This window comes from Schistocerca gregaria, chromosome X (genome assembly GCF_023897955.1).
Source record: "Schistocerca gregaria isolate iqSchGreg1 chromosome X, iqSchGreg1.2, whole genome shotgun sequence".
In the NCBI taxonomy this organism is placed as follows: domain Eukaryota; kingdom Metazoa; phylum Arthropoda; class Insecta; order Orthoptera; family Acrididae; genus Schistocerca; species Schistocerca gregaria.
The window spans coordinates 276,143,811-276,170,646 of NC_064931.1; the positions used below are offsets into that span (position 1 = coordinate 276,143,811).

At 43.5% G+C, this 26,836-nt stretch overlaps 1 protein-coding gene across 2 annotated transcripts in view; it reads right to left on the minus strand.

Annotated features, from left to right (window-relative positions):
• Positions 1 to 26,836, minus strand: part of LOC126298582 (E3 ubiquitin-protein ligase Rnf220-like) — a 622,331-nt gene that overhangs the window by 38,324 nt on the left and 557,171 nt on the right. For both annotated transcript variants that reach the window (XM_049989954.1, XM_049989953.1), the window contains one exon: positions 8,600 to 8,861. In XM_049989954.1, coding sequence (XP_049845911.1) covers positions 8,600 to 8,861 — 262 coding nt within the window. The remainder of the gene's footprint in view (positions 1 to 8,599; positions 8,862 to 26,836) is intronic.

Sequence of the window (26,836 nt, forward strand, 5' to 3'; positions counted from 1 at the left end):
AAGCGACTTTCCAAATCTTATGTATCTATCTTGCACAGACGCAGGGACGCATTTTGGAGAAGCTGACAGCGTCAACATCACACCAGCGATATACAGCTGCTGTCTCCGGCGCACTTCCAGCGTTGACCAGCTCGGGACGGAATCGCCGCAGCTTTCTGATTCTGGCACAGCACCAAAATCCTCTGTCCATTACAGCGTCGTCACAACAGCGGAGATACCCAGCCACCGAGCGAGGTGGCGCAGTGATTAGCACACTGGACTCGCATTCGGGAGGACGCCGGTTCAATCCCGTCTCCGGCCAACCTGATTTAGGTTTTCCGTGATTTCCCTAAATCGCTTCAGGCAAATGCCGGGATGGTTCCTTTGAAAGGGCACGGCCGATTTCCTTCCCCATCCTTCTCTCACCCGAGCTTGCGCTCCGTCTCTAATGACCTCGTTGTCGACGGGACGTTAAACACTAATCTCCTCCTCCTCCATACCCAGCCGCCATCCCCGATGCACCTCCAGGGACAACCACCTACAGACAGCACATCCTGCAGCCTCCTCCTTGAGACACAGCACCACAACCTTCTATCCAATACTGCCTGATGCATGGACCTGAGGGAGACTGCAACCAGCGAACCTCCATGGTCTCAACTGTTCCGCTATCGAAACCATCATTCTTTCGAGTTCTCTGGGTCAGGCGTCGGCTGTATCTGTAGCCAGTCAGTCGGAGTTCTCACTAGGAGCCATCATCGGACAGTCGCTGTGGGGTGTTTATTAATCTCTATCGTTCATGGGGCAGCAACTTTACTTCTTTCAACTTTGGCCTCACGCCAACTAAGTAAAGATTTCATTATTAACTTCAAAACATACCAAGAAATCCTGGAATTGCACCGTTTTGTTACTCACTCTGGTCTTCATATTTAATTTGCTTGCTGGGACTCGAAAAAGTGTTAATTTGTAAATAACTTACTCTAAGAAGGAGCTTTTGTTCATGTAATTAATTAATAAACTTGTTCTATAAACTGTTTACCTGGGCAGTGTTGTCATTGTGCCACCACTGCTGCAATATACAGCAGAATGTACGGTGGCTTGTGTAGTATGTATGTATGTATGTATGTACTCGGGATAGGCAAAATAATGTGAGCAGTGGTAGTAATGGGTGGTTGTGTCTGTCGGTCAACAACGCAGGTAAGACACATGTCGCGCTGCACTGTACGTACTCAGTAGGGACTAGGTATCAGTGCAAGTTGTTCACGAGTAGTTCACACTTCGTATTTGCATACAGAGGCCGAGGTTAACGTGCAGTGAAAGACATAACAGAGTTCCAAATCAAAACTAAATGACAGAGATCGTCGAACGCTAACACGAATTGTGTGAAAACAACATAAAATTACAGCGACTAAAGTGACTGCAGAGTACAGTAGCCATCTTCAAAACCCCGTATCTACCGACACTGTCCGCCGAGAACTCCATAAAGCGAATAATCATGGATGAGCTGCTCTACAGAAAACATTAGTGACGACAACAAACGCAAAGGAGCGTAAAACATAGTGCCAGGAGCAAAATCCTGGGCGGCTGATCACTGGAAACACGTCATGTGGTCCGACGAGCGAACGTTTTCGTTATTTCCAACATAGGGACGGGTTTACGCCTGGAGAACGCCAAAAGAAGCATAAAATCCTTACTGCTTGAATCCAACGGTTGAGCATGGAGGTGGAAATGTGATGGTGTGGGCAGCAATGTGATGTATTCCGGTGGTAACTGAACTGCAGCGTCTTCCCTGGTCAGGACAGTCCCCGGGCTTAAACATCATCATCGAACCCTTTTGGACGGTATCGGAGCGCAAACTCCGGATCAGATTTCCGCCTCCCTCGGCACTGCAGGAGTTAGAAGGGGTTCTGATCGAAGAATGGCATCACATTCCAATGAAGATTATGCAATCATTATATTCCAGGAAGAATCGCAACTGTATTACGGACAAATGGGGGTCCAACCCCTTATTAATAAATCATTCCCGAGTAAGTACAGGTGTTCACATTTTTTGCCTATCCCCTGTAGGTATGCAGATAAGGATATAAACATTGACTTCGATTCTATTACGGTCTAAAAGACTACGCACTGCGTATCAAGCGTCATTACAGAATATTCTTGGTCTCCCACGTTAGTAACCTCGACTTTCTCGAGAGGATCATTCCCTCTGTTTTTAGCAATTCGTCGATATCTTCAAGAAAAATTCAGATTTTTGCTTGAAGTCGTCCAGAGATAGAAATGTTGTTAAGGGCGACTCTATCCGATGACAATGCTTCTTGTCTCCTCCGGTTTCTAACATCTCTATAACGACTTGGTTAACAGAGTTTCGCAGAATTTTTTCAGTTTTCAGAGCAGTTTGTAACACGATTAACATAAATGTATAAATAAATACAAAAGAAAATTCCGATTCCTTTAATAAACAAATACTTTCTTATTTGGATTTATTCCATGTGGTTCATTAAGGCTTGGCTAAATACGGAGTTTCCACCTTGAGACGCTGCCACATTCTATGCCAACTTTAAAGATAACCTCTCAAAGGAAGTATAATTCACAACTGCATTGTAAGTACATTTTTCTTATGATATATAAAACTTTGCTTACAGCTCAGCCGTAAGTTATAGACTTATTACAGCTGCAGTTAGATTCAGAATATTTCAAGTTTTTTATATGCGTAACTGACACCATAATGTTAAAGTTCTTTTTCTTTCTTGTCGACATTGTGACTCGCAAAACGATCATATAAGAAAAGAACAGCCCTGACACATCTTCGTTGTTTAATAACGTCCGCTGAATGAACGACAAGACAACGAATTTTACTTCATTTCCCTTCGAAGAATGAGATCCTTCGATATTAAAAAGTCATCCAATCCGTCTTATCGTCGGATTTGTCCCTGGAAAAAGTACACATATTTCTGAAACGCACCAACTTATTTTTATAACATCCATCTCACAACGCAACGCGTATTTACAGTTGAATAGTCGTCACTTCCAGCACCGAAGAAATGAATAGCTTCAGCATTTGTAACACAAACAAGTGCGAAATGGTGGAACGTAGAACATTTTCCTTCCTGTTTACAAGAAACTTGTTATCTTAACACATCGGGAATAAATTTCTTGTGACAAATGTCTGCCTGGTGTGGCACTAATGCTTTACTACTAAGGTTGACGAAAGTCATCGTGTCCCAGCTGCAGCATATGATACGATGGGAAAAATTCTTCAAACCCTCTACCCCATGTTGTTTTGTCTTTCCTAAAGGGTGAGTGTGGACGATGCCGAGTAAATATGCATCATGAAGCCTGCTTTGTTGCCGTAGAAAACTCGATCATATTTGGTACGGCTATTATTTCAATACGATATAATTTGGGTAAACATATATGCTATGGTTACACGAGCAGACCGAGTTGCAGACGGCAGCGATTCGCTTTAGATATCCATATGTCCAGTAGGATAGTGACTTACAAAGTTGTTATGAAAACAAAGACAGTTTAAACACAGATTTCAATACCACCAAACATGAACAAAGTAGCAAAGTGAGCCAACGGATCAAAATGGCCAATACAGAAGCTTGTTAATCATACTGACTTTAAATAATGATCGATAAGACAAAAATACTTAACACTTGCTTCCAAAATCATTACGCTAAACAACATTGTATTAGGGTTCCGCTTTTCGGTCATCATACTGACGCTGAAATGTCAAATATTGACATAATTAATAGAATAATCAAAAATCAACTAAAATATCGCTGCGGGCAAATGTTCCTGATGGTACACCTGTTCAGATTACGCGAAATAACTAGGTTCTGTTCTCGTAGCAATTTAGCGTAGATAGCTGGAGCCAAGAAACGGTCCGTCCGAATGGATAAAAGCGCATTCTCGCTAACAGGAATGGCCATCGAACAGGTGTGTGTAAATACAGGCCTACAGTTCCGAAGTCAGTCAGATGTATAAGGGGCAATCAAATGGAAAAGAAACAGATGGAAAGAAAGGCAAATAAACTGTTAATTATTTCTAAAGTAATTGATTTAACTTTAAATTAATACATTTATCTCACTGTGAGATAAGACGGTCAATGCGTTCATTTGCGCTAGCCTGTGAAACCGTGAATGTACCCAGGTGTCCAACAATTCTTATGAAGCAAATCGACAGCCACGAACGACTTTCTTCAGTGTTCCAAAAATATGGAACTCTCATGGGGAGAGATCGGGACTGTATGGAAGACGAGTAACGGCTTCCCACCGAAGCTTCTGAAGCGTAGTCGAAACAATCTTTGCAGTATGTGGGCGGGTATTATCCTAAAACAGAACAATGCCGTCCGTTAATATTCCTGGGCGTTTGGGCTTCATGCTGCACTGCAGTTTTTTCGAAGTGAACACGTACCGCTGTTCGTTAATTTTGGTGCCGTGTTCCAGAAAGTCAGTGAGCAGCGGGTCCCTGTAATGAAAGAAAAAGGTGGTCATGACTTTCCCGGGTCTGGCGTGCACGACTTAGGATTGTTTCGGTGTGTGTGTGTGGGGGGGGGGGGGGAATCCATATGCTTCTCTTGCTTGGTCTGACGCTTGCTCTCTAGCTCAAAACGATGACACCATGTTTCATCTCCCGCGATGATACGGGACAGAAAATAATATATTTCATCGTGCCACCGTTCCAGGTGCTGCAGAAATGTCGCCATTCTGTTTACCTTCTGATTCTCCGGCACACTGGTGAACCTACTGGTCACTGATTTTCTCTGTCATGATGGCGTCAGCGGTATGGTGACTGACGCCTAACATCAGCCGTATGTCTTCCACCTTCCGCCTTCGGTCATTTCTGACGGCAGAATCTACTGCAGCAATGACGTAGGGGGTAAGGACACGATGAGCCTGCCCTGGCCGATTGCTGTGTCTTTGAATGTCACCCACCCTTTTCGAAATAAGTAACATTTTGAAACTTTCTGGCAGATTAAAACTGTGTGCAGGATCGGGACTCAAACCTGGGATCTTTGTCTTTCGTGGGCAAGAGCTCTACTGACTGAGGTACACGAGCACGACTCACAACCCACCCTTACAGCTTTACTTCTACCATTAACTCATTCCCCACCTTCGTGTGGCTAAGCAAAGTCTCCCCAATATCCTTTCTTCCGGTAGTGCTCGTCCAGCAAGATATCTAGGACAACTTCTGTGAAGTCTGATGGTACGAGATGAGGTCCTGGCGGAAGTACAGCTGTGAGGGCGGATCGTCAGCCGTACTTGGAAAGCTCAGTGGGTAAAATACTTCTCCGCAAAAGGCAAAAGCCCCAGGTTCGAGTTCCGCACCGGTACACAGTTTTAATTTGCCAGGAAGTTTCAAATCAGCGCACCATCCGCTGAAGAGTGAAAACACATTCTGGAAGTTACATGATTAAGGCGTGTGTGGAGACTGAAAAGCCGAAGGCGTTCGGCATGAGTCGTACTCTCGCTTTGTGAGTAAAATACGAGCTTATGAGGAACAGGACAAGCCTTTTTAGACTAAAGATTACCACACTATCTATTTACCTACAAACCAGAATTCAGTACATCGTCAATAACGTATAGAAATTGTGAGATGAGAAAGTAGCACGTAAGTATTACAGAACAATTACTGCTCATATATATTCTTTTCTATTAATACTACCTCATGTCAGCGTCCCAGGCTGACTAGCAATACTCATTCATCTTCCAGTCACCTGTCTTCGGTAACTACCTTCACTAGGGGTAGTTTCCTGTGGTAGTTCTATTTTAAATAGTTCCGGACGGAAACACCTAGATATTTTATAATCGTCATTAGTTCAAAAGATCTATAGCGGAAAGTGTAACAGATAATACTCGCTGTTTCCGCGTATTCAAGTACTAAACAATACATTTTTTTGCGTTGAATATCACCTGCCAGTCCTTATACGAAGCGTCGATCCTCTACAGGTCTTCCTGCATATCAATCCCTACAAGCCCCACAGCCTCGTCGACGAACAGTGAGGGGAGGAAGGAAGGAAGGAAGGAAGGGAGGGAGGGAACAGTCAGTATTGGTTAGAGTAGCAGTAATGAGTAAGTGCTGCGTTCATTTGATACACGTTACTGAAGTCCTAGGGAGGGAGAACGGCCGGGAGTAGAACTTCATCCACACCTCTATTTTGCGGCTATGGAGCTTATGCCTTGAAGGAAGAAACATTTAATGGCAGTATAGATAACGTCAAACACGTTTAATAGACCAGTGTCAGGTAATTACACTGAAGTGCCAAAGAAACCGGTATAGACATGCGTATGCAAATACAGATATGTAAACAGGCAGAATACTGCGCTGCGGTAGGCGACAAGAAGTGTGTGACACAGTTGTTAAATCGCTTACTGCTTCTATAATGGCAGGTTATCAAGATTTCTGTAGGTTTGAACAAGTTGTTATAGCCGACGCACGAGCGATGAACTGAGGATTTTCCCGTGACACCATTTCAAGAGTGTACAGTGAACATCAAGAATCCGATAAAACATCAAATTTCCGACATCGCTGCCGCCGGAAAAAGATTCTGCAAGAACGGGACCAACGAAAACTGAAGAGAATCGTTCAACGTGACAGAAGTGCAACGCTTTCGCAAATTTCTGCAGATTTCAATGCTGGGCCATCAACAACCATTCAACGAAACGTAATCGATATGGGCTTTTGGTGTCTGATTACCTGCATACATTCATATAAATTGTACATTCCGACGCCGATGAGCAATTACAGCAGGACAATGTGACATCCCACGTGTCCACAATTGCTACAGAGTGGCTCCAGGAACACTCTTCGTAGTTTTAACACTTGCGCCGGCCAACAAACTCCCCAGACAAGAACGTATCTGGGATTCCTTGCAACGTGCTTTTCAGAAGAGATCTCTACCCGCTCGTACTCTTACGGATTTATGGAATCCTGCAGGGTTCATGATGTCAGTTCCCTCCAGCACTGTTTCAGACAGTAGTCGAGTCCATGCCATGTCGTGTTGCGGCACTTCTGCGTGCTCACGGGGGCCCTAAATGTTATTATGAACGTGTAGCAGTTTCTTTGGCTCTTCAGCGTGTATTGGTTTTAATGCTCGAATACGTCCAACGAGGACACTCGCTGTCAGGCTCGATACCCAGATTCCTCTCAAAATGTTTTCTGTAGCTTTAAGAGGATGTTGTAAATTCCGCGACACACCAGTCGCATTCCATACACACAAAGACACTGGGTGCAACGGCAAATGTGATATTGCCAATTAAGAGTGGTACCGTGAAGAAGGGTAGTGTCTTGTTCTCAGACTTGCGGTTTAGCCGTCGGTTCATCTGACGCGCCCGATGAACAAGTTAAAACTGCCAATATCACGTGAAAGGATCGTTATGGCGGCCACTGTGTTCTCGTCTGAGGCGGCACCACGTTAGGTGCACATACAACGTAGTATGGGAAGAGGAATTTCGCCTTATGCAATACACCTTTTTTTGTTTTGTTTCAATCATACATGTTTCAGCACATTTTGTGTTATGTTCAGTGGGTTTGTTTTTTTATTTGTTTAAAACTTACATGATACTATTGGACATTTATTTTGGTAGCTATTCTGCTGTACAAGCTACAACTTCTCATGGTTTTGATATTGTGGTTCTTTCTCATATGTTCCTGGCGATGTGAATAGGCAGATATTGTGGCCTATGGTCACTTGACACTGCACTTTCACCGATTTTTCAAACTATAGGCAGAGTTTTTGCCGCGACGTAATGGCAAGCAGTGTTGCTGCGTTGTCTGTGGTGAGAGATAATGCCTGATATTTGGTATTCTCGGCACACTCTTGACTCTGTGAATTCGGAATATTGAATTCCCTAACGATTTCCGAAATGGAATGTCCCATGCGTCCAGCTTCAACTACCATTTCGCGTCCATTTCCCGTCTTGCGGCCATAACCACGCTGGAAACCTCTTCACATGGATCACCTCAGCGGAAATGACACCTCCGCCAATGCACTGCCCGTTCATACCCAGTGAACGTGAAACTACCGCCATCTGTACATGCGCATATCGCTATCCATGACTCTTATCACCTCCGTGTATTTCAAAAGTTCTTATTCTCTTCTTGTCTGAACTGTTTATCGTACACGTTTCACTTCCGTACAAGTCTTCCAGACAAATAACTTCAGAAAATTTTCCCTAACACTCAAATTTAAATTTACGTTCAAATGTTTCTCGCTACTGGTAATTCCCTCGGCATCGCCTGATTTAATTCGACTACATTCTGTTACCTTTCTTTTACTTACGTTGACGTTCATCTGATGACCTCTTTTCAACACACTATCCACTCGATTCAAATGCTCGTCCAATTCTTTTGTCGTTTCCTACGGGTTTACTCTATCATCGACAAACCTCAAAGTTTTGAATTCTTCCCCCAAACGTTTCATTCTCTTTCGAAATTTCTCCTTTTGTTTCCTTCACATCTTCCTCCATGAACAAACTTACACTTGTTGTTGTTGTGGACTTTAGACCAACGACTGTACGATGCAACTCTCCGCGCTACACTACCCTGTGCAAGCCTCAATTACTGAGTTTTAGCTACTTTTGAGTGTAACAGTAATGTGTCTGGAGGTAGTACTGACCATGCAGATGAGGCATTTGAACTTGTCGGCGCTGGAGGCGTCCGCCTCGAGCTGCCGGATGCGCGCCTTGAGCGCCTCGACCAGCTGGTCGCGGTCTGGCGCGGGGTCCCCGGGGTGCGCGCCCGCGGCCGCGCCAGCCGCCTCGCCTTCGCCCTCCGCCTCTGCGTCGCCGTCGCCCTCGCCCTCGCCGTCGGCGTCGCCGTCGCCGTCCGGCTCCTCCTTAATGTCGGTCGCCTCCGCTGCCGGACTGCTGCTATCGCCACTGAAACACCCACCAGTCACATCACGACATGTGTTACCTCAGTATTTGACAGTGTCGCCATTCCGCTTTCTTCCACAAAGCTCGACAAAATAATTGACAGGAGAAGCGAAAATGACCCTCTTTACACAATGTTATTTGTTACCGTGGATGATCTGAGCAGTGGAGCAAAGTTCGTACGAGGAAACTTCTGATATCGAATTAATTGACCAATTAATTAAATTGATCAATTAATTACCCCTACCTCTCTAGCAATTCCCCAGCCGATCGGGTGGTCCCTATTATTCCCTTCTGGGAAATAACACGCCCTGCCACCATCTCCCGAGAAAAATCGCTCAGTCTGAGCTGAGCTGTTGCACTGATCTCACAACATGAAATTGAAATCAATGTTAATTATATAACAGAGGATATCTGTTTATTTACAAAATTAAGTTTGGATATTTTTTCCTTAATCAGTTTGCAGAAGACAGGGTGGGCTCCTCCGCTCCCCTCCAACACCTAGAAAGACTCCGGGAAATTCAGAATCTAAGTAAAAATTCAAATTTTCCTGATAAATTCGAATTTTCGCGGTAAATTCAAATGCTAAAATGTATAGGTCATAATAATAATGATGAAAATAAATATTAATACACTACTGGCCATTAAAATTGCTACAACAAGAAGAAATTCAGATGATAAACGGGTATTCTTTGGACAAATATATTATACTAGAACTGACACGTGATTACATTTTCCCGCAATTTGGGTGCATAGATCCTGACAAATCAGTACCCAGAACAACCACCTCTGGCCGTAATAACACCTAGGCATTGAGTCAAACACAGCTTAGATGGCGTGTACAGGTACAGCTGCCCATGCAGCTTCCACACCATACCACAGTTCATCAAGAGCAGTGCCTGGCGTGCCAGTTGTTCGACCACCACTCACCAGACGTTTTCAATTTGTGAGAGATCTGGAGAATGTGCTGGCCAGAGCAGCAGTCGAACATTTGCTGTATCCGGCATTATCATGCTGAAATGTAGGGTACGCAGGGATCGAAGGAAGGGTAGAGCCACGGGTCGTAACACATCTGAAATGTAACATCCACATTTCAAAGTGCCGTCAATGCGAACAAGAGGTGACCGAGACGTGATACCAATGGCACCCCATACCATCACGCTGGGTGACACGCCAGTATGGCGATGACGAATACACGCTTTCAATGTGTGTTCACCGCGATGTAGCCAAACACGGATGCGACCATCATGATGCTGTAAACGGAACCTGGATTCATCCAAAAAATGACGTTTTGCCATTCGTGCACCAAGTTCGTCGTTGAGCAAACCATCGCAGACGCTCCTGTCTGTGATGCAGCGTCATGGATAACCGCAGCCATGGTCTGCGAGCTGATAGTCCATGCTGCTGCAAACCTCGTCGAACTGTTCGTGCAGATGTTATCTTGCGAACGTCCCCATCTGTTGACTCAGGGATCGAGACGTGGCTGCACGATCCGTTACAGCCATGCGGATAAGATGCCTGTCATCTCGACTGCTAGTCATACGAGGTCGTTGGGATCCAGCACGGCGTTCCGTATAACCCTCCTGAACCCACCGATTCCACACTCTGCTAACAGTCATTGGATCTCGACCAACGCGAGGAGCAATATCGCGATACGACAAACCGCAATCGCGATAAGCTGCAATCAGACGTTTATCAAAGTCGGAAACGTGATGGTACGCATTTCTCCTCCTTACACGAGGCATCACAACAACGTTTCACCAGGCAACGCCGGTCAACTGTTGTTTGTGTACGAGAAATCGGTTGGAAACTTTCCTCCTGTCAGCACGTTGTAGGTGTCGCCACCGGCGCTAACTTGTATGAATGCTGTGAAAAGCTAGTCATTTGCATATCACAGCATATTTTTCCTGTCGGTTAAATTTCACGTCTGTAGCACGTCATCTTCGTGGTGTAGCAATTTTAATGGCCAGAAGTGTAATAATGTATTCAAATATGTGGTATCCATTATTTCGACATACCCAACAGGACATAATTTTGGTCCAGCAGCAACTACGAATAATACACAAAAGAAATGCACACAATGGGTTACAGTAGGCAATGATTTAAACCGAAGTGGAAAGCTGAAAATTTGTGCCAGACTGGGATCATCACCCTCTGACAGCACTGTTTCATTACTGAAACGCTGCGTAACACTCTACCTCTTACTGGCTATTTAGACAGCTATCATAACCAGAAAAACAGTTCAGGAAAATTTTACCACCATGTGTATGCTCGAGGCCAAATATGGTTTACGTCTGGCAGTGCTTCTAGTTATTTGTAGTCAGTGATACAGTAGAACAGTAGCAGATCTCTTTAGCTATTTTAGATTCAACTCTTACATTTATTTACATTCAACTCCAAGGCCTACCAATCCTCAATCCTCTGCAAATCGCTATAGCCTACCTGTGTTGAAGCCCTGCTATACACAGGAACCTACATCTGAGTATGTATTCTGCAAACCACTGCACAGTGTGGTTCAAATGGCTCTGAGCACTATGGGACTCAATTGCTGTGGTCATTAGTCCCCTAGAACTTAGAACTACTTAAACCTAACTAACCTAAGGACATCACATATATTCATGCCCGAGGCAGGATTCGAACCTGCGACCGTAGCAGTCGTACGGTTCCGGAATGCGCGCCTAGAACCGCGAGACCACCGCGGCCGGCTCTGCACAGTGTGGAATGTATGGTAGTAGTAGTAGTATCGATTTCTTCGTTCCTTTTACAGTCACATGCGTAATTATCAAGTAAAAATAGATGTATGTATCCCCCTAGGATTACTATGACAGATACAGATTATTTAATGCCCCAGGGAACCACACTGCCGCACCATTACACTACGAGGACTGTACAAAGATAGTCTGATCTGCAATTCATCGAATCAAATGATAATCTACTTGTTCCAATCTAATTTATCATATTCCACTGACCACTACACTAGATATACACTCCTGGAAATGGAAAAAAGAACACATTGACACCGGTGTGTCAGACCCACCATACTTGCTCCGGACACTGCGAGAGGGCTGTACAAGCAATGATCACACGCACGGCACAGCGGACACACCAGGAACCGCGGTGTTGGCCGTCGAATGGCGCTAGCTGCGCAGCATTTGTGCACCGCCGCCGTCAGTGTCAGCCAGTTTGCCGTGGCATACGGAGCTCCATCGCAGTCTTTAACACTGGTAGCATGCCGCGACAGCGTGGACGTGAACCGTACGTGCAGCTGACGGACTTTGAGCGAGGGCGTATAGTGGGCATGTGGGAGGCCGGGTGGACGTACCGCCGAATTGCTCAACACGTGGGGCGTGAGGTCTCCACAGTACATCGATGTTGTCGCCAGTGGTCGGCGGAAGGTGCACGTGCCCGTCGACCTGGGACCGGACCGCAGCGACGCACGGATGCACGCCAAGACCGTAGGATCCTACGCAGTGCCGTAGGGGACCGCACCGCCACTTCCCAGCAAATTAGGGACACTGTTGCTCCTGGGGTATCGGCGAGTACCATTCGCAACCGTCTCCATGAAGCTGGGCTTACGGTCCCGCACACCGTTAGGCCGTCTTCCGCTCACGCCCCAACATCGTGCAGCCCGCCTCCAGTAGTGTCACGACAGGCGTGAATGGAGGGACGAATGGAGACGTGTCGTCTTCAGCGATGAGAGTCGCTTCTGCCTTGGTGCCAATGATGGTCGTATGCGTGTTTGGCGCCGTGCAGGTGAGCGCCACAATCAGGACTGCATACGACCGAGGCACACAGGGCCAACACCCGGCATCATGGTGTGGGGAGCGATATCCTACACTGGCCGTACACCTCTGGTGATCGTCGAGGGGACACTGAATAGTGCACGGTACATCCAAACCGTCATCGAACCCATCGTTCTACCATTCCTAGACCGGCAAGGGAACTTGCTGTTCCAACAGGACAATGCACGTCTGCATGTATCCCGTGCCACCCAACGTGCTCTAGAAGGTGTAAGTCAACTACCCTGGCAAGCAAGATCTCCGGATCTGTCCCCCATTGAGCATGTTTGGGACTGGATGAAGCGTCGTCTCACGCGGTCTGCACGTCCAGCACGAACGCTGGTCCAACTGAGGCGCCAGGTGGAAATGGCATGGCAAGCCGTTCCACAGGACTACATCCAGCATCTCTACGATCGTCTCCATGGGAGAATAGCAGCCTGCATTGGTGCGAAAGGTGGATATACACTGTACTAGTGCCGACATTGTGCATGCTCTGTTGCCTGTGTCTATGTGCCTGTGGTTCTGTCAGTGTGATCATGTGATGTATCTGACCCCAGGAATATGTCAATGAAGTTTCCCCTTCCTGGGACAATGAATTCACGGTGTTCTTATTTCAATTTCCAGGAGTGTAGAATGGCATAATGGCATCATAGTCTTCACTGACAGCATAGCCACCAGTTTTTCAGCTGGGATATACCTCCATAATACAGTTCCAACAGTATCACAGATCGTTCAACACGCACGGTATCTGCCGAATCATCTACATTGGTGCAACACCTTCCCACCCCCATCCACAATTCAGAGCTACTGCAACATCAGGGAAAGATTCAACGTTTAGTCATAGCATTGCTCATTTTACCCCACACGCTCTTTGGGAGTGGACCGACCATGATAGCATATTCTGTGTAGAACAGAGTATATCCACACGGCAGTACGCGTATGTATAGTGTAGTTATTTATTTAGAAGGAAATCCAGTACATACACGCTTATCCGACTATCATACATAGAGACCCAAGTAACCAACAAGAACAAGCCAGACCAAATAATTGTCAATGTTTCCTCCAGCAACAGCAGTCGTCTTGGAGCCTCTTACAACCCGATCAGATTGTAGTGCCACAGTATCTAGGTGACTTGACTATGAGAAATGAGAAATGCAGCCACTTGCCTCCTAGACTCTCACTTCTTTGTGGGTGGATTATATCCCCTTAAAATTCCATGAATATGAATTTCAGCCTTAGGCTGACATATTCTTCTCCTTTAGCTCACCAGCTTATCGTTACTCAAGTTTTCTGGTTGACCTCTCAAGATTACACCAAATGGATCTGACCCCAACACATGCAGTCTTCTTCAGTTCACTTCAGGTGCTTACTGCTAGGCATTTTACTGCGGCTAACATTTCCAATGACAATGTATAGGATTTCTAGTCCAATCAATGTGCAATATATTTAGTTATGTTCAAGTCAACTACAAGCGCAACCATAGGTCTTCCCATCTGCTTGCAGAGAACTCCATCAGCTGTGAACATCCTACATATAAAACAAACACGCTGCAAGCCACTGTACAGTGTATGGTGGAGAATACTTACCTCCACTATTACAGATTACTCTTCCATCCCAATCTCAAATCTGATTGTTTATATACTTCCATACAAACCCTAATCCACCTTTATGCTTCCTGGCTAAACAGATGGTATGTCTCATAGATTTTTTGTCTTCGCTGCCTATTCGAATGGAATACGCCCACCTATACGACCCTAGTAACATAAAAAATGGTTCAAATGGCTCTAAGCACTATAGGACTTAACATCTGAGGTCCCCTAGACTTAGAACTACTGATACCTAACTAACCTAAGGACATCACACGCATCCATGCCCGAACCTGCGACCGTAGCAGCCGTGTGCGCACTGAAGCGCCTACAACCGCTCCACCACAGAGACCTGCTATTTTTACTCGATCATTACGTATATGACTAGAAAAGGAACAAAGAAATGGGTAATACTACCGACATAGTCCACAGCGTGCAGTGGTTTGCTGAATACGTATTTAGATGTAGGCTCCTGTCTATAGCTGGGTTGCGATCCGGTAACCTGAAGCGATTTGCAGAGGGTTGAGGATTGGTGGACGTTGGAGCTGAATGTAGTTAAATGTAACTATTGAATCTAAAATAGCCGATGAAAATTCTTACCTTTTTATTACCTCATTGACTACAAATCGCTAATAGCAATACCAGTCGTATAAAAAATCTAAATGCGAGCAACTGCATGGTGGTGAATTTCTCATTGAACGTTAAAATACTATATGGATGGTAAAAGATACTCTGACAAAAGGGAGGCTGAAAGGTGATTTCTTTACCTCTTCGTCTAATTGCTGTGAGCAAACATTATTACTCCATCCCACATACGTCTCGTGAAGTGACTGCAATGAGAAAAATAGCAGCTAATACGAAAGTTTTTTCTGAGGGACTGGGGATGTACCACAGGGATGGCATAGGTACTAGGGAGCCCCCCCCCTGCCCGATCGCCTGGGGAATTCCTTGAGGGGGAGGGGGATAATTAATTGATCAATATATATATAGTTACAGACGTTACACCCTCATCCTGTCCCTGGGTCAGTATAAGGCATCTCGAATGGGAAAATCAACCGGATTATGACTCGCACGAAGTAATGGCCGCTATCGACAGGGGATCTCAAGTTGATTCCGTACTTCTAGATTTCAGGAAAGCTTTTGACACCGTTCCTCACAAGCGACTTCTAATCAAGCTGCGGAGCTATGTGGTATCGTCTCAGTTGTGCGACTGGATTCGTGATTTCCTGTCAGGAAGGTCACAGTTCGTAGTAATAGACGGAAAATCATCGAGTAAAACTGAAGTGATATCAGGTGTTCCCCAGGGAAGCGTCCTGGGACCTCTGCTGTTCCTGATCTATATAAATGACCTGGGTGACAATCTGAGCAGTTCTCTTAGATTGTTCGCAGATGATGCTGTAATTTACCGTCTAGTAAGGTCATCCGAAGACCAGTATCAGTTGCAAAGCGATTTAGAAAAGATTGCTGTATGGTGTGTCAGGTGGCAGTTGACGCTAAATAACGAAAAGTGTGAGATGATCCACATGAGTTTCAAAAGAAATCCGTTGGAATTGGATTAGTCGATAAATAGTACAATTCTCAAGGCTGTCAATTCAACTAAGTACCTGGGAGTTAAAATTACGAACAACTTCAGTTGGAAGGACCACATAGATAATATTGTCGGGAAGGCGAGCCAAAGGTTGCGATTCATTGGCAGGACACTTAGAAGATGCAACAAGTCCACTAAAGAGACAGCTAACACTACACTCGTTCGTCCTCTGTTAGAATATTGCTGCGCGGTGTGGGATCCTTACCAGGTGGGATTGACGGAGGACATCGAAAGGGTGCAAAAAAGGGCAGCTCGTTTTGTATTATCACGTTATAGGGGAGAGAGTGTGGCAGATATGGTACACGAGTTGGGATGGAAGTCATTACACCATAGACGTTTTTCATCGCGGTGAGACCTTTTTACGAAATTTCAGACACCAACTTTCTCTTCCGAATGCGAAAATATTTTGTTGAGCCCAACCTACAAAGGTAGGAATGATCATCAAAATAAAATAAGAGAAATCAGAGCTCGAACAGAAAGGTTTAGGTGTTCGTTTTTCCCGCTCGTTGTTCGGGAGTGGAATAGTAGAGAGATAGTATGATTGTGGTTCGATGAACCCTCTGCCAAGCACTTAAATGTGAATTGCAGAGTAGTCATGTAGATGTAGATTAACACGTACAAGGTAGCGAAAATACGAATCTAAAGACGGAAGGAGTATCTACAGAAAATATAGCGTTGTTAATGTTGTGAAGAATTAACTTTAGAACAAACTATCGTAAATCTACTTTCCGAATTCGATCTACTCAAAGGGAGGTCTGCTCAGAGGGAGACTGTCGCGAACAACAAGAAACCGGTCAGATTGTGCCAGTCATGGGCTTAGACAGACAGAGAGACACACACACACACACACACACACACACACACACACACACACACACACACACAGACACACACAGAGAGAGAGAGAGAGAGAGAGAGAGAGAGAGCGGGGGAGGGGAAACAGCACTACGTTAAAGTGGTGGGAATGATGGACTTCGCAGTCATCATCAAGCTAGAGGCCGAATTTAATTGCATGTACCCTTATTAAATATATTCCTAATGGATTGACGCACATACCTTTCACATGGAAGGAGATCACATTATGTATCAAAGAAATCCATATAACTAACTGGGGCTCGAATGCCAGACTCTTGGGTGGCTGTCTTAATGCTTAAGCAAACTAAATGTTATCGATTAATGTAGTGAAATTGAGGTACGATACCTCATCAAGCTATCTGTCAATAATGAAACAAGTGTAGGTATGAATAGGGACATAGATCGCAGATGAAGTTACAGAACGAAAATTTTTTTAGAATTGAAACTAAACGAACCTCAATTATGAACCTGCAGTTTGATTTACCCACGTGAGATGACGAAGCTGGTGAAACATAATACTGAACATTAACAAATTTAATGACAAGACATAACAATGATATATTCGGAAGATAAGAATTTTAGAAAAACTATTTTTGAAAGATCAGTATGATATATCGAAGTTTTACCTAAATCAAAGCGTTCTTAGCGAGAATGCATACACAGAAGGATACCTGGAAATATTAAACTTGTCAATAGTGGAGGATGAGTGCGGGTTCTACCACCGATAACAATCTTGTCTTAAGGTCATACCCACTTTTCCGGAAAATTCAACCCTCTGCCCACACCTGTTGGATAATTGCCTGAGGTGTATTTAAGGTCTGGATGTAACCTGATACCCTGTCAATGCATCATGGAGAATTGCATGACATAACAATGGCGGGGAAATAAAGGTCACTGCTCCCCTCCCCCTTCTCTCCAGCCCAATAGGAATCACGCTTCCCCCTCCCCTCGCCACTTATTATTATTATTATTATTATTTCAATTAAGCGAATTCACTCATTCCAGGTCTGAACGTCATATTGAAAGGATTGCCTTGAAGCACTAACAGTAGAGATCAGCCACCGTCTCCAACCAGAGTAAAAAGAAGAACAAGTCAGTCACATTCGAAAGTATTTGTCCATCCAATTCTCTTATTATTAATCAATTATTAATATTATCTATGTTAACACTTACGATTTTTCTTTTTTAAAAATGACGACTTATTAACATTGTTTGTTTTTAGGAAATACTTACGATCATTCATTCTCCACAAATGATCAATTATTTATTGATACTCTGCGCGTTTTTACTTAGGATATTTCATTTTTATTTTCCAACATCGCAACATCCTCCTGATGCGGCACCAGTGGAAATGGTGGACCACGTCAAGCAGGTGTTCGTGATAAGTCAGCCTATTGCCGCGACCTCTGACCCGGGGGCCGCGCAAGTCTCCAGCGACTCAGTGTCCACTACCGCCACCGTGAGTGGTCGCTGCCTCGCCAAAGCTTGAAGGCCACAGAAACACCGCTGTGGACGCTGACTGCCGCCCACGCAGGTATCGGCAGCTGACAAGACCCAACATGGCTTCACCGCAAACAGTTGCCGGAAGCATCCCATGCATTTGATTCACGAGTGCGAGAGAGCGATGGATAATAGTCGCACCCTTTCTAGCACATGAGACAGCCGACGGGCAAGCATTCCTCACAATGGAGATAAGACGGAAGTAGATCGCGAAAGTGATGCGCATCACTTTTAGATGCGAGTATAAGCCACACTGCGTTCCAATGTTGCTTCACTCCTAAAATATGACCGCCCGCCAGCAGCGCCTATGCACCAGAGGAAGCCAAGGGCTGACAGCCCACACAACTGAGATTAGATCGGCATTCTATCAGAAGCAGCCAGCAACTCGCAAAATGCAGCCAGTTTTTTTAAAAAAACTATTAAATACTTTTTTTATTCTGTGTCTCTCCGCTTCTCGATGATAGTTCCAGAAAAGAGCTGTTATTAAAATCATTATATGTACTACTCCATTATTTTCCAAAATTTCATTCTGCAACTACGAAACTGGTGGCTCTCTACGATTTCTACGGGACAGCAGACAACCGCTAACGACTGCGAAGAAAAACGTGATGCTCACATATCTTTGTAAGTAGTGCTAAGCTTAGAGCAGCAATTGCATGGTTTATATAGTGCAAAAAATACTGTTGCGTGTTTGTATAGTTGGAGCAGTAAGGACTCTGACATATAGGTGAAAACAGCACCTAATGCACAGTTTTTTAATTTCTTCGTTGAGTTCCAACACCTACATCATTTAAATATAAAATTAATCAAATGTATTTGCTAATTAACATACATCTAATAATCGGTCTGAAAAAAAATGTGTGTCACTGAACCGGTGAGGAACCGTGCGACTGCTACGGTCGCAGGTTCGAATCCTGCCTCGGGCATGGATGTGTGTGATGTCCTTAGGTTAGTTAGGTTTAAGTAGTTCTAAGTTATAGGGGACTAATGACCACAGCAGTTGAGTCCCATAGTGCTCGGAGCCATTTGAACCATTTTTAAACCGGTGAGCTGGAAAAGGGGTCACGTCTCAGAAAGTCAGTTTTTCAGGAGAGACAGAAAACTGTTTTTCTACACAACAGGTTTCAGCATGGTGTCGTTGAGTTCCCATACAGCAATTGGCCCCAGGTGAAACAATATACACCATTACAACACACTTAAGCCAACGAATGTGGTCAATAATCGAGTTTGAATGTACTGAAGATGACACCTTTTAGAACCTGGTGATGCTGATGAGGAAACCAGTGTTGTGTTTGCTGAGACAGGATTTTGTTATGTAAGTTTTTACTATCCATACTCATTACAGCAATGAAAAAGCCGCTGGCAGATGCTGTAACGAAATGATTTCTGCTCGTCAGGTAAGTATTGTAGATTTTTTTTTTTACATCGTCTACTTTCTTCTTTTTTATTAGAACAGGTCCAGTATAAGCTTGTCGATTTGGACATTGGCTCTTCTCTAACTCAATGCCCTTCTAACGAGCTTTTCTGTTGATGGGATATGATCCCATGTTAAACGAGACGATGCATACAGTTATCTCCGGTAATCGTAAATTAAAAAAGTGGAATGGCCCCTTTTTCAGCTCATCGATGCAACCACGTACTACCCACACTGCACAATTACATAAATTCTAAATTATCGATATTTTATACAATACTGTGAATAGAGATTGTTGAAATTTAAAAGCCGGCCGTTGTGTCCGGGCGGTTCTAGGCGCTTCAGTCTGGAACCGCGTGACCGCTACGGTCGCAGGTTCGAATCCTGCCTCGGGCATGGATGTGTGTGATGTTCTTTTGTTGGTTATGTTTAAGTAGTTCTAAGTTCTAGGGGGCTAATGACCACAGAAGTTAAGTCCCATAGTGCTCAGTGGTAGTTGAAGCATTTCTTTGAAATTTAAAAAAAATCATTACGAACTTATTGACAAACTTTTATAAAATATCGATGATGAGATGTGTTAATTAGCATATATTTGATAAATGTTTATATCTAAATGATGTAGGCGATCGACCTGAACGAAAAAACTTAAATTAAAAAAAGACAATAGTAAGGTTCGAACCAGCGATCCATTGATTATCCCATTACCATTCTCCAATACAAAGCTACACGGCGCACACACGGGTATTTTGCCCTAAAAGCTGGCCAAAAGTCCACTTTTCAAACGGGAGTAATTCCTAGAATGCCTACATTTCTGCGATAGTCTGATGGATAGGGCATTGCTGAGGCAATGCGATATTTGCTTATTGTGCACTGATACGTGGTAGAGTTGGTATATATTTAAGTCTCACTTGCAGTGCATCTGAAGCTTCTCCACTGGCTTGAAATCACTTTGCGTTTGTGAATGTGTTGAAGTGTGTTTCTGCTTCAAGTGTAGTGAAAGGCAATATGAATTCCGAAGAGCCGCCTGCGTACCGTTATTTATACTTATTTTCATTCAAACTGTTTGCTAGTTTTGTTCAAAAAATGGTTCAAATGGTTCTGAGCACTATGGGACTTAAGACCTGAAGTCGTCAGTCCCCTAGAACTCTGAACGTCTTAAACCTAACTAACCTAAGGACATCACACACATCCATGCACGAGGCAGGATTCGAACCTGCGACCGTAGCAGTCGCGCGGGCGGTTCCGGACTGAAGCACCTAGAACCGCTCGGCCTCCACGGCCGGCGCTATTTTTGTTATAATCATTCTTTTTGTCACAGTGCAGGGTGTTTCCCTGCGTACCTGTTAATATAGTTTGACAGAAAAATCATTCCTCTACTGGAAATTTAAAAAAAAGTTGTCGCTAAATACCGCAGTTTATTTTGTACAATTGTTTAACATTAACGAGTTGCCAGCTATAAAAATGTAATCTCCGAAATGAATTTTGAAAGCATTTCATTCATATCCTCGAGTCTTTGAAAGTTAAAATTATGACAGACAAAGGCCTTTATGTCCTTATGAACAGATGTTCTGGAAAAGAGTTTGTAGAATGACTGGACTTTACGGAGAATTTTATATTATCAGATCTTACCTTCCCTGATGAAGAAAAGAAAGGTTTCAGACATAATGTGTTTTTATAAAGTTACAATTGAAGTAACGATGGCTTGCTTCAAACAAGATTGAAAGTACCTTCTTAAAAATAACCATAATTGGCTGCAAAGTATCATCACAATTCCATGTTGCAAAACACGAGTTGATAGGCCATCAAGGTCTTTAGTAGAGCTAAACGAATGCAGTAAAAAGCGTAAGACACAAATATTGAGAAACAAATTTGGAGCCACAGAATGAACATGTGCCAGTCAAGTGAAACACACGTTGCTGATGACTGTGGTAGATGCAAGGGTCTGCAGTGCAGCCACAGAGGCAGCATCGACAATGAGGTACTACATTTGCAAGGTTACATCAAAAGACTTCAATGACTTACCGAAAACCATAGTAGTAAATATTGAAGGTCTTCAGTTCGAACTGTCTAAACTCCACACGCTAAGTAGATTTTTGGAATTTTTGTTACATTTTTCGCAGAAAATAAACATCATGAAGTGACATATCCATTCAAAAGAGGAAAATAAACATGTTCAAGAGAAGGAAAAAGGCACACAAGAAATGTGTAGAAATCGACTGGGATTAATTGTAGACGTTCCCAAGCAAGGCTTTGGAAATAGCAATGACGGAAATACCAGTAGAATATTTTTTGAAGATCCTAAAATTTCAGCGAAATAAATCTGCAACTCATCTTTCGATTCAAAGTTATTGTAGAAGCTATTTCTAGGGGCATAAGATAGACATATACAAATTTTCTGCTTATACTGTCGAAAGAGCAAGACTGTACCTTGACTTACATCCATGACATCACTGTATACAAGATTTTGGAGCATCGTCATACTGTAATCGAACATACCCTATTATCCACAGGCACTTTATCAGAAGAAGCAGCCGAGGTCCGCAATAAGCACTTTCGTCTGTACAGACTAAAGTTTCCCAGGACATTCTTACGAGAAGAATTCAATCTAGACATAACAAACAGGCTACTTCTGGCATCTGATCCATTAATAACAGGTAAGGGGCCGAAGCCAAAGAAAAACAGCCAACGATTCTGAAAGGAAACATACATTTACTGCTCTCAAGCGAAGGCAAAATTAGACACGTTCCTCAAGCTCAAAACGATAATAAATGATTCAAATGGCTCTGAGCACTATGGAATTTAACATCTGAGGTCATCAGTGCCCTAGACTTAGAACTAATTAAACCTAACTTACCTAAGGACATCACACACATCCATGCCCGAGGCAGGATTCGAACCTGCGACCGTAGCAGCAGAGCGGATCCAGACTGAAGCGCCTAGAACGGCTCGGCCACAGAGGCCGGCTAAATGATAATAAAGAAACAGACTGCTCAGATGAACAAGACTATTTGAGTTCTGAACATCACGTACCATAAATATGAAAAATGTGCAAAAATCCCGTTGCTGGGTGGGCTTCTCTCCTGCAGAATGCGAGTCTCGTGCCTAAAACAGTGCGCCACCTAGCAGGGTGCAGTATAGCATGACACATCATGGTATTCTGCGGTCCCATAATTACACTCTAAGGCCGTGTTACAGTCAACGATTATGCGAACATTTTAGGTGATCGGGTGCACCCCATGATTCGAACGTTGTTCCCCAATAATGATGCCATATTTCAGGACGATAATTCACCCATTCACACGGCCAGGACAGTACAATCGTGGTGTGAGGAGCATGCAACTGAAGTGCAGCGTCTTCCCTGGTCAGCACAGTCCCCGGACTTGTACGTTATCTAAACCTTGTGGGCGGTATTGGAACGCAGACTCCGGAGCAGATATGCGCCTGCCTCGTCACTACAGGTGTTATAAAGCATTCTGATCGAAGAGTGGTATAACATTCCACTGGAGAGTATACAATCTTTATGTGCCAGTATTCCAAGAAGAACTGCAGCTCTATTACGGGCAAATGGAGTCCAACCCCAAATTAATAAACCATTCCCAAATAAGCACAGGTGCTCACATTATTTTGCCTATCCCCTGTACCTGAAATTATCAAATAAAGATGGAAAAAGAAAATTAACAAAATGATGAACAAGTCATTGTTGTACATGACTTAGAAGTGAAATATGAAGTAGATTCAATCAAAAGTCGACCGATTAATGAGATACAGAAAAGTTGGAAAAGAAATAGCTGTAAAGAGGATATAATATATAAGAAGATTATAAATTTGGTAAGTAACGTGTTCAGAGCATCGTTATGGACGGTACTTCACTGCTAATCAAGTAGAAAGGAGCACGAAAGTTGGAAAGCATGACTGAAATCTAGTATTAGCATAGTAATCGTCTAACAGCATACACTACTACGTAAACCGAGAGAGCAGAAACAAATGGTAGAAAGCTGCAGACAGGGCTGCAGGCATGGCTTCGAAAGATTCAAGCACAGACTCGAAGCAGCAGATTGCTGTTTGTGAAAGTTACAATGGATTCTCCAATAGCGTTAGGTATGTATCAACTTAATTTTTATTGTGGATTGTTGCTGCAAGTGCATATCCCGACCAAGCCATTAAGAGATCAATCAAGATATCCTAATACTTGGTAGGAAAAGAGGAAACGCACGTTCTTTCAATTTGCAGTGCGATGGAAGAGAGAATTTTCCACAGCCGGTGGGACAACTTTCCGACATGGTGTTACTAAACGGTCTCTCATAACGCACTGAAAACGGTATACACTTACAGAAAATCTAATAGCAGTATTAAAGCTTTTTAGAGCCTCATATTATAAAATGAAGGTATCAAATGCCCCTATACCAATTTATTTAGAAACCACCGGCGGAATATAACATGCTCATGTTGGGCTGGAAGCTTCAAACCATACAGAATAGAAAATCTGTAAAGGTTTCGCAAGTCCTTCTTGATAATGTTCTGACACAGCGATTTTTTAACTCCAGCTTGCACACCAAACCGGCTTTGCAATTTTATCAGACTTTTTTGTATTCTCTCTTTTATTTAAGAAATATTTTCTTTTGTTCTGCCTCGTTTCGATTAGTTTTCTTGTTTAAATTACTCTGTCCCGAACTGCCAAATACATTTTGGGAGTTAGTTTTACTTTGGTCGCTTGATACGTCCGCATTCGGTGATCATAAACTGCTAATGTTACACTGACAGATCATTTTTGTCGCAGATGACACTCAACTCTCCAGTGAATGACAACGCACATTTTAACGATAAGACTCTACGTCAATCGCAGGCACATATGAAGCCTCCTCTTGTGAAAACGCTTGCCCATCATATTATTCTGGGAATGACCAGGCCGAAAACGAACGTTGGAAGCGCTTTTCGGCAGAATTGGCTCAGCCGCATATCAACTGTTGCTCACCGTTCTGTTCTGCCCCATTCATCTGGCCATGACGCGGCTGCGGTTAACCGTAAGAGTTAGAGGCTTCCATACCGCAAATAAACTGCTGCGGCAGAGGGGCTATGCCTCTACAAACCGCACGTTTCTTGCACTTTAAAAATGTTCTCACAGCGCAATTGTTCTGGTCGCTCACATCCCCATCCCTAAAATCAGCGTGGAAGTAGATTAGCTTGTTAAGTGGGTTCGACGGGCGTATCCGTCGTAAGCGTATCCATTCACAATCGGTACTATTTATTTATCCGTCTACTCCAGTCTGTTGTGCGTTTAGTGGGAAATGACCATAAGTTTCAAACTATTTTACAGATACTTCCCAAATAGAGCAGTGAATAACACTGTCATACTTAACTTCTACAATAAATTCATTTACAATTGATCTTTATTTCAATTAACAGTTGAGAAACTTGCAAAGTTTTTTTCATAGTGTGGGATACAAAATAATGCTATAGATATTTTATAGTTCAGCGAGCCAGTAACTACAATTGTAAAGGGGAAAGACACAGCTGAAATGATAAAGGATTTCATTTCTGTATCACATAAACCGATACAATTGCATTGGCGTTACCCCGGTATGATTAATGCTCACATAAGACACCCAAGGGATATTTTCTACAGATTCAGGGATTCAGGAGTCCAGCAACCCATTAAACACGTCCCCCCTGAAGATCGTAATGTCAAAGGACGTGAATGGACCTGACAGCAGTGTGTGTCATTTGTTTCTAAATAGTGCCGCACTCGCAACTATGCTGTCGGATTCCCGTCGGAACAACTACAGTGATTCAACTTCCCCCCCCCCCCCTCCCCCCCCCCTCTCTCTCTCTCTCTCTCTCTCAAGAAACTGTTGGACAATGTTATTTCCGATAGGCCTTTGTCATTTCAGGTTTATCAGCAGAACAGTCTTCTAAATTTTCAGTCATTTATACGCTATCAGTTTGCACGGCCATAGTTGGCAAAATTGATTAATTACGCGTGGTACGAAGCACAGTATGCAGGGCCATTTCTTACTCCATCGAAATTTGTGTAAATAAAACTTGTAACGACTGTGAAGTGCATAAATGTATTAATGATTGTTTTGTTACGAATGTCTGGTCTCTCAGTAGATAATCCACATTTTTATGACGACTATAATGGATAAGGAGGAAACTCTTTCATTGTGATATATGTAAAACATTCAAAAACAGTCGTAAGAGTTGTGCTACAAGAATTGCCATAAAATAACATGCCCGTATATACTACTCCATTTCAACAAATTAAAACATCAAATGATTCAAATGGCTCTAAGCACTCTGGAATAACATCTGAGGTCATCAGTTCCCTAGACTTAGGCCTCAGTAAAGTCTAAGTAAACCTAACTAATCTAAGGACATCACACACATCCATGCCCGAGGTAGGATTCGAATCTACGACCGTAGCAGCAGCGCGGTTCCGGACTGAAGCGCCTAGAACCACTCGGCCACAGCGGCCGGCAATTAAATTATCGACTGAAGTGATGGAAGACGTCAATAATGTCAAAACCCTGCACTGTCTTTGTTCTCTACTAGTCACCATAGCAAAAATTTCATCTTCAACAGTTTAGTTTTCGATATGAAACGCGAGTTATCTACGAAATTCATGACATATGATATTTTTCGTATGGTTAAAGTGCCTGGAATGTCCTTGAGGTTCCCGCTTTACGCGGCATTCCGTTGACTCGTCACAGCCCCTTCTACTGGGTAGAAAAGCGGTATTAAAAGTTCTAAGTTCGGCGAAGATGAGTAACTTCAACCTTCAGAAAAGAATTTGCCTTCCGTGTTGGCAGCTAAAAGTTTAACACTTCATGTTTTCATTCTGTTGTTACTGTGTAAAACATTTTTCATTTGTAGTTCACCATCGCTTTCATTTCTCGATATTCTGAACTACTGATTGTGAATGATCCGTTAAGCTCAGTGTAAGACTAATTTACAAAAGGCTCTATGTAGTCAATATGTGTGAGCTGGGATCCTCGTGAACTGCTCAAAGCAATAACTGGAAGTGTGCCTTGCACTTACCACACCGTCTACAGAAACGAGATGTCTCAAAAATGGTAGCTTATTAGTCCCAACTATGGCATTTAATGTCTGCAATATATAGGAGTACTCTTTTACCTCGGGTGACTTTATATATTGTCATTTTGTCATTTGGAGATAGTGAGTGAAGTGTCATGTGGAGAGATCGGAACATTTCCGGCATATTCTTCTGTTTCAGTCCATTAGAGCGGTGAGCCAGAAACATT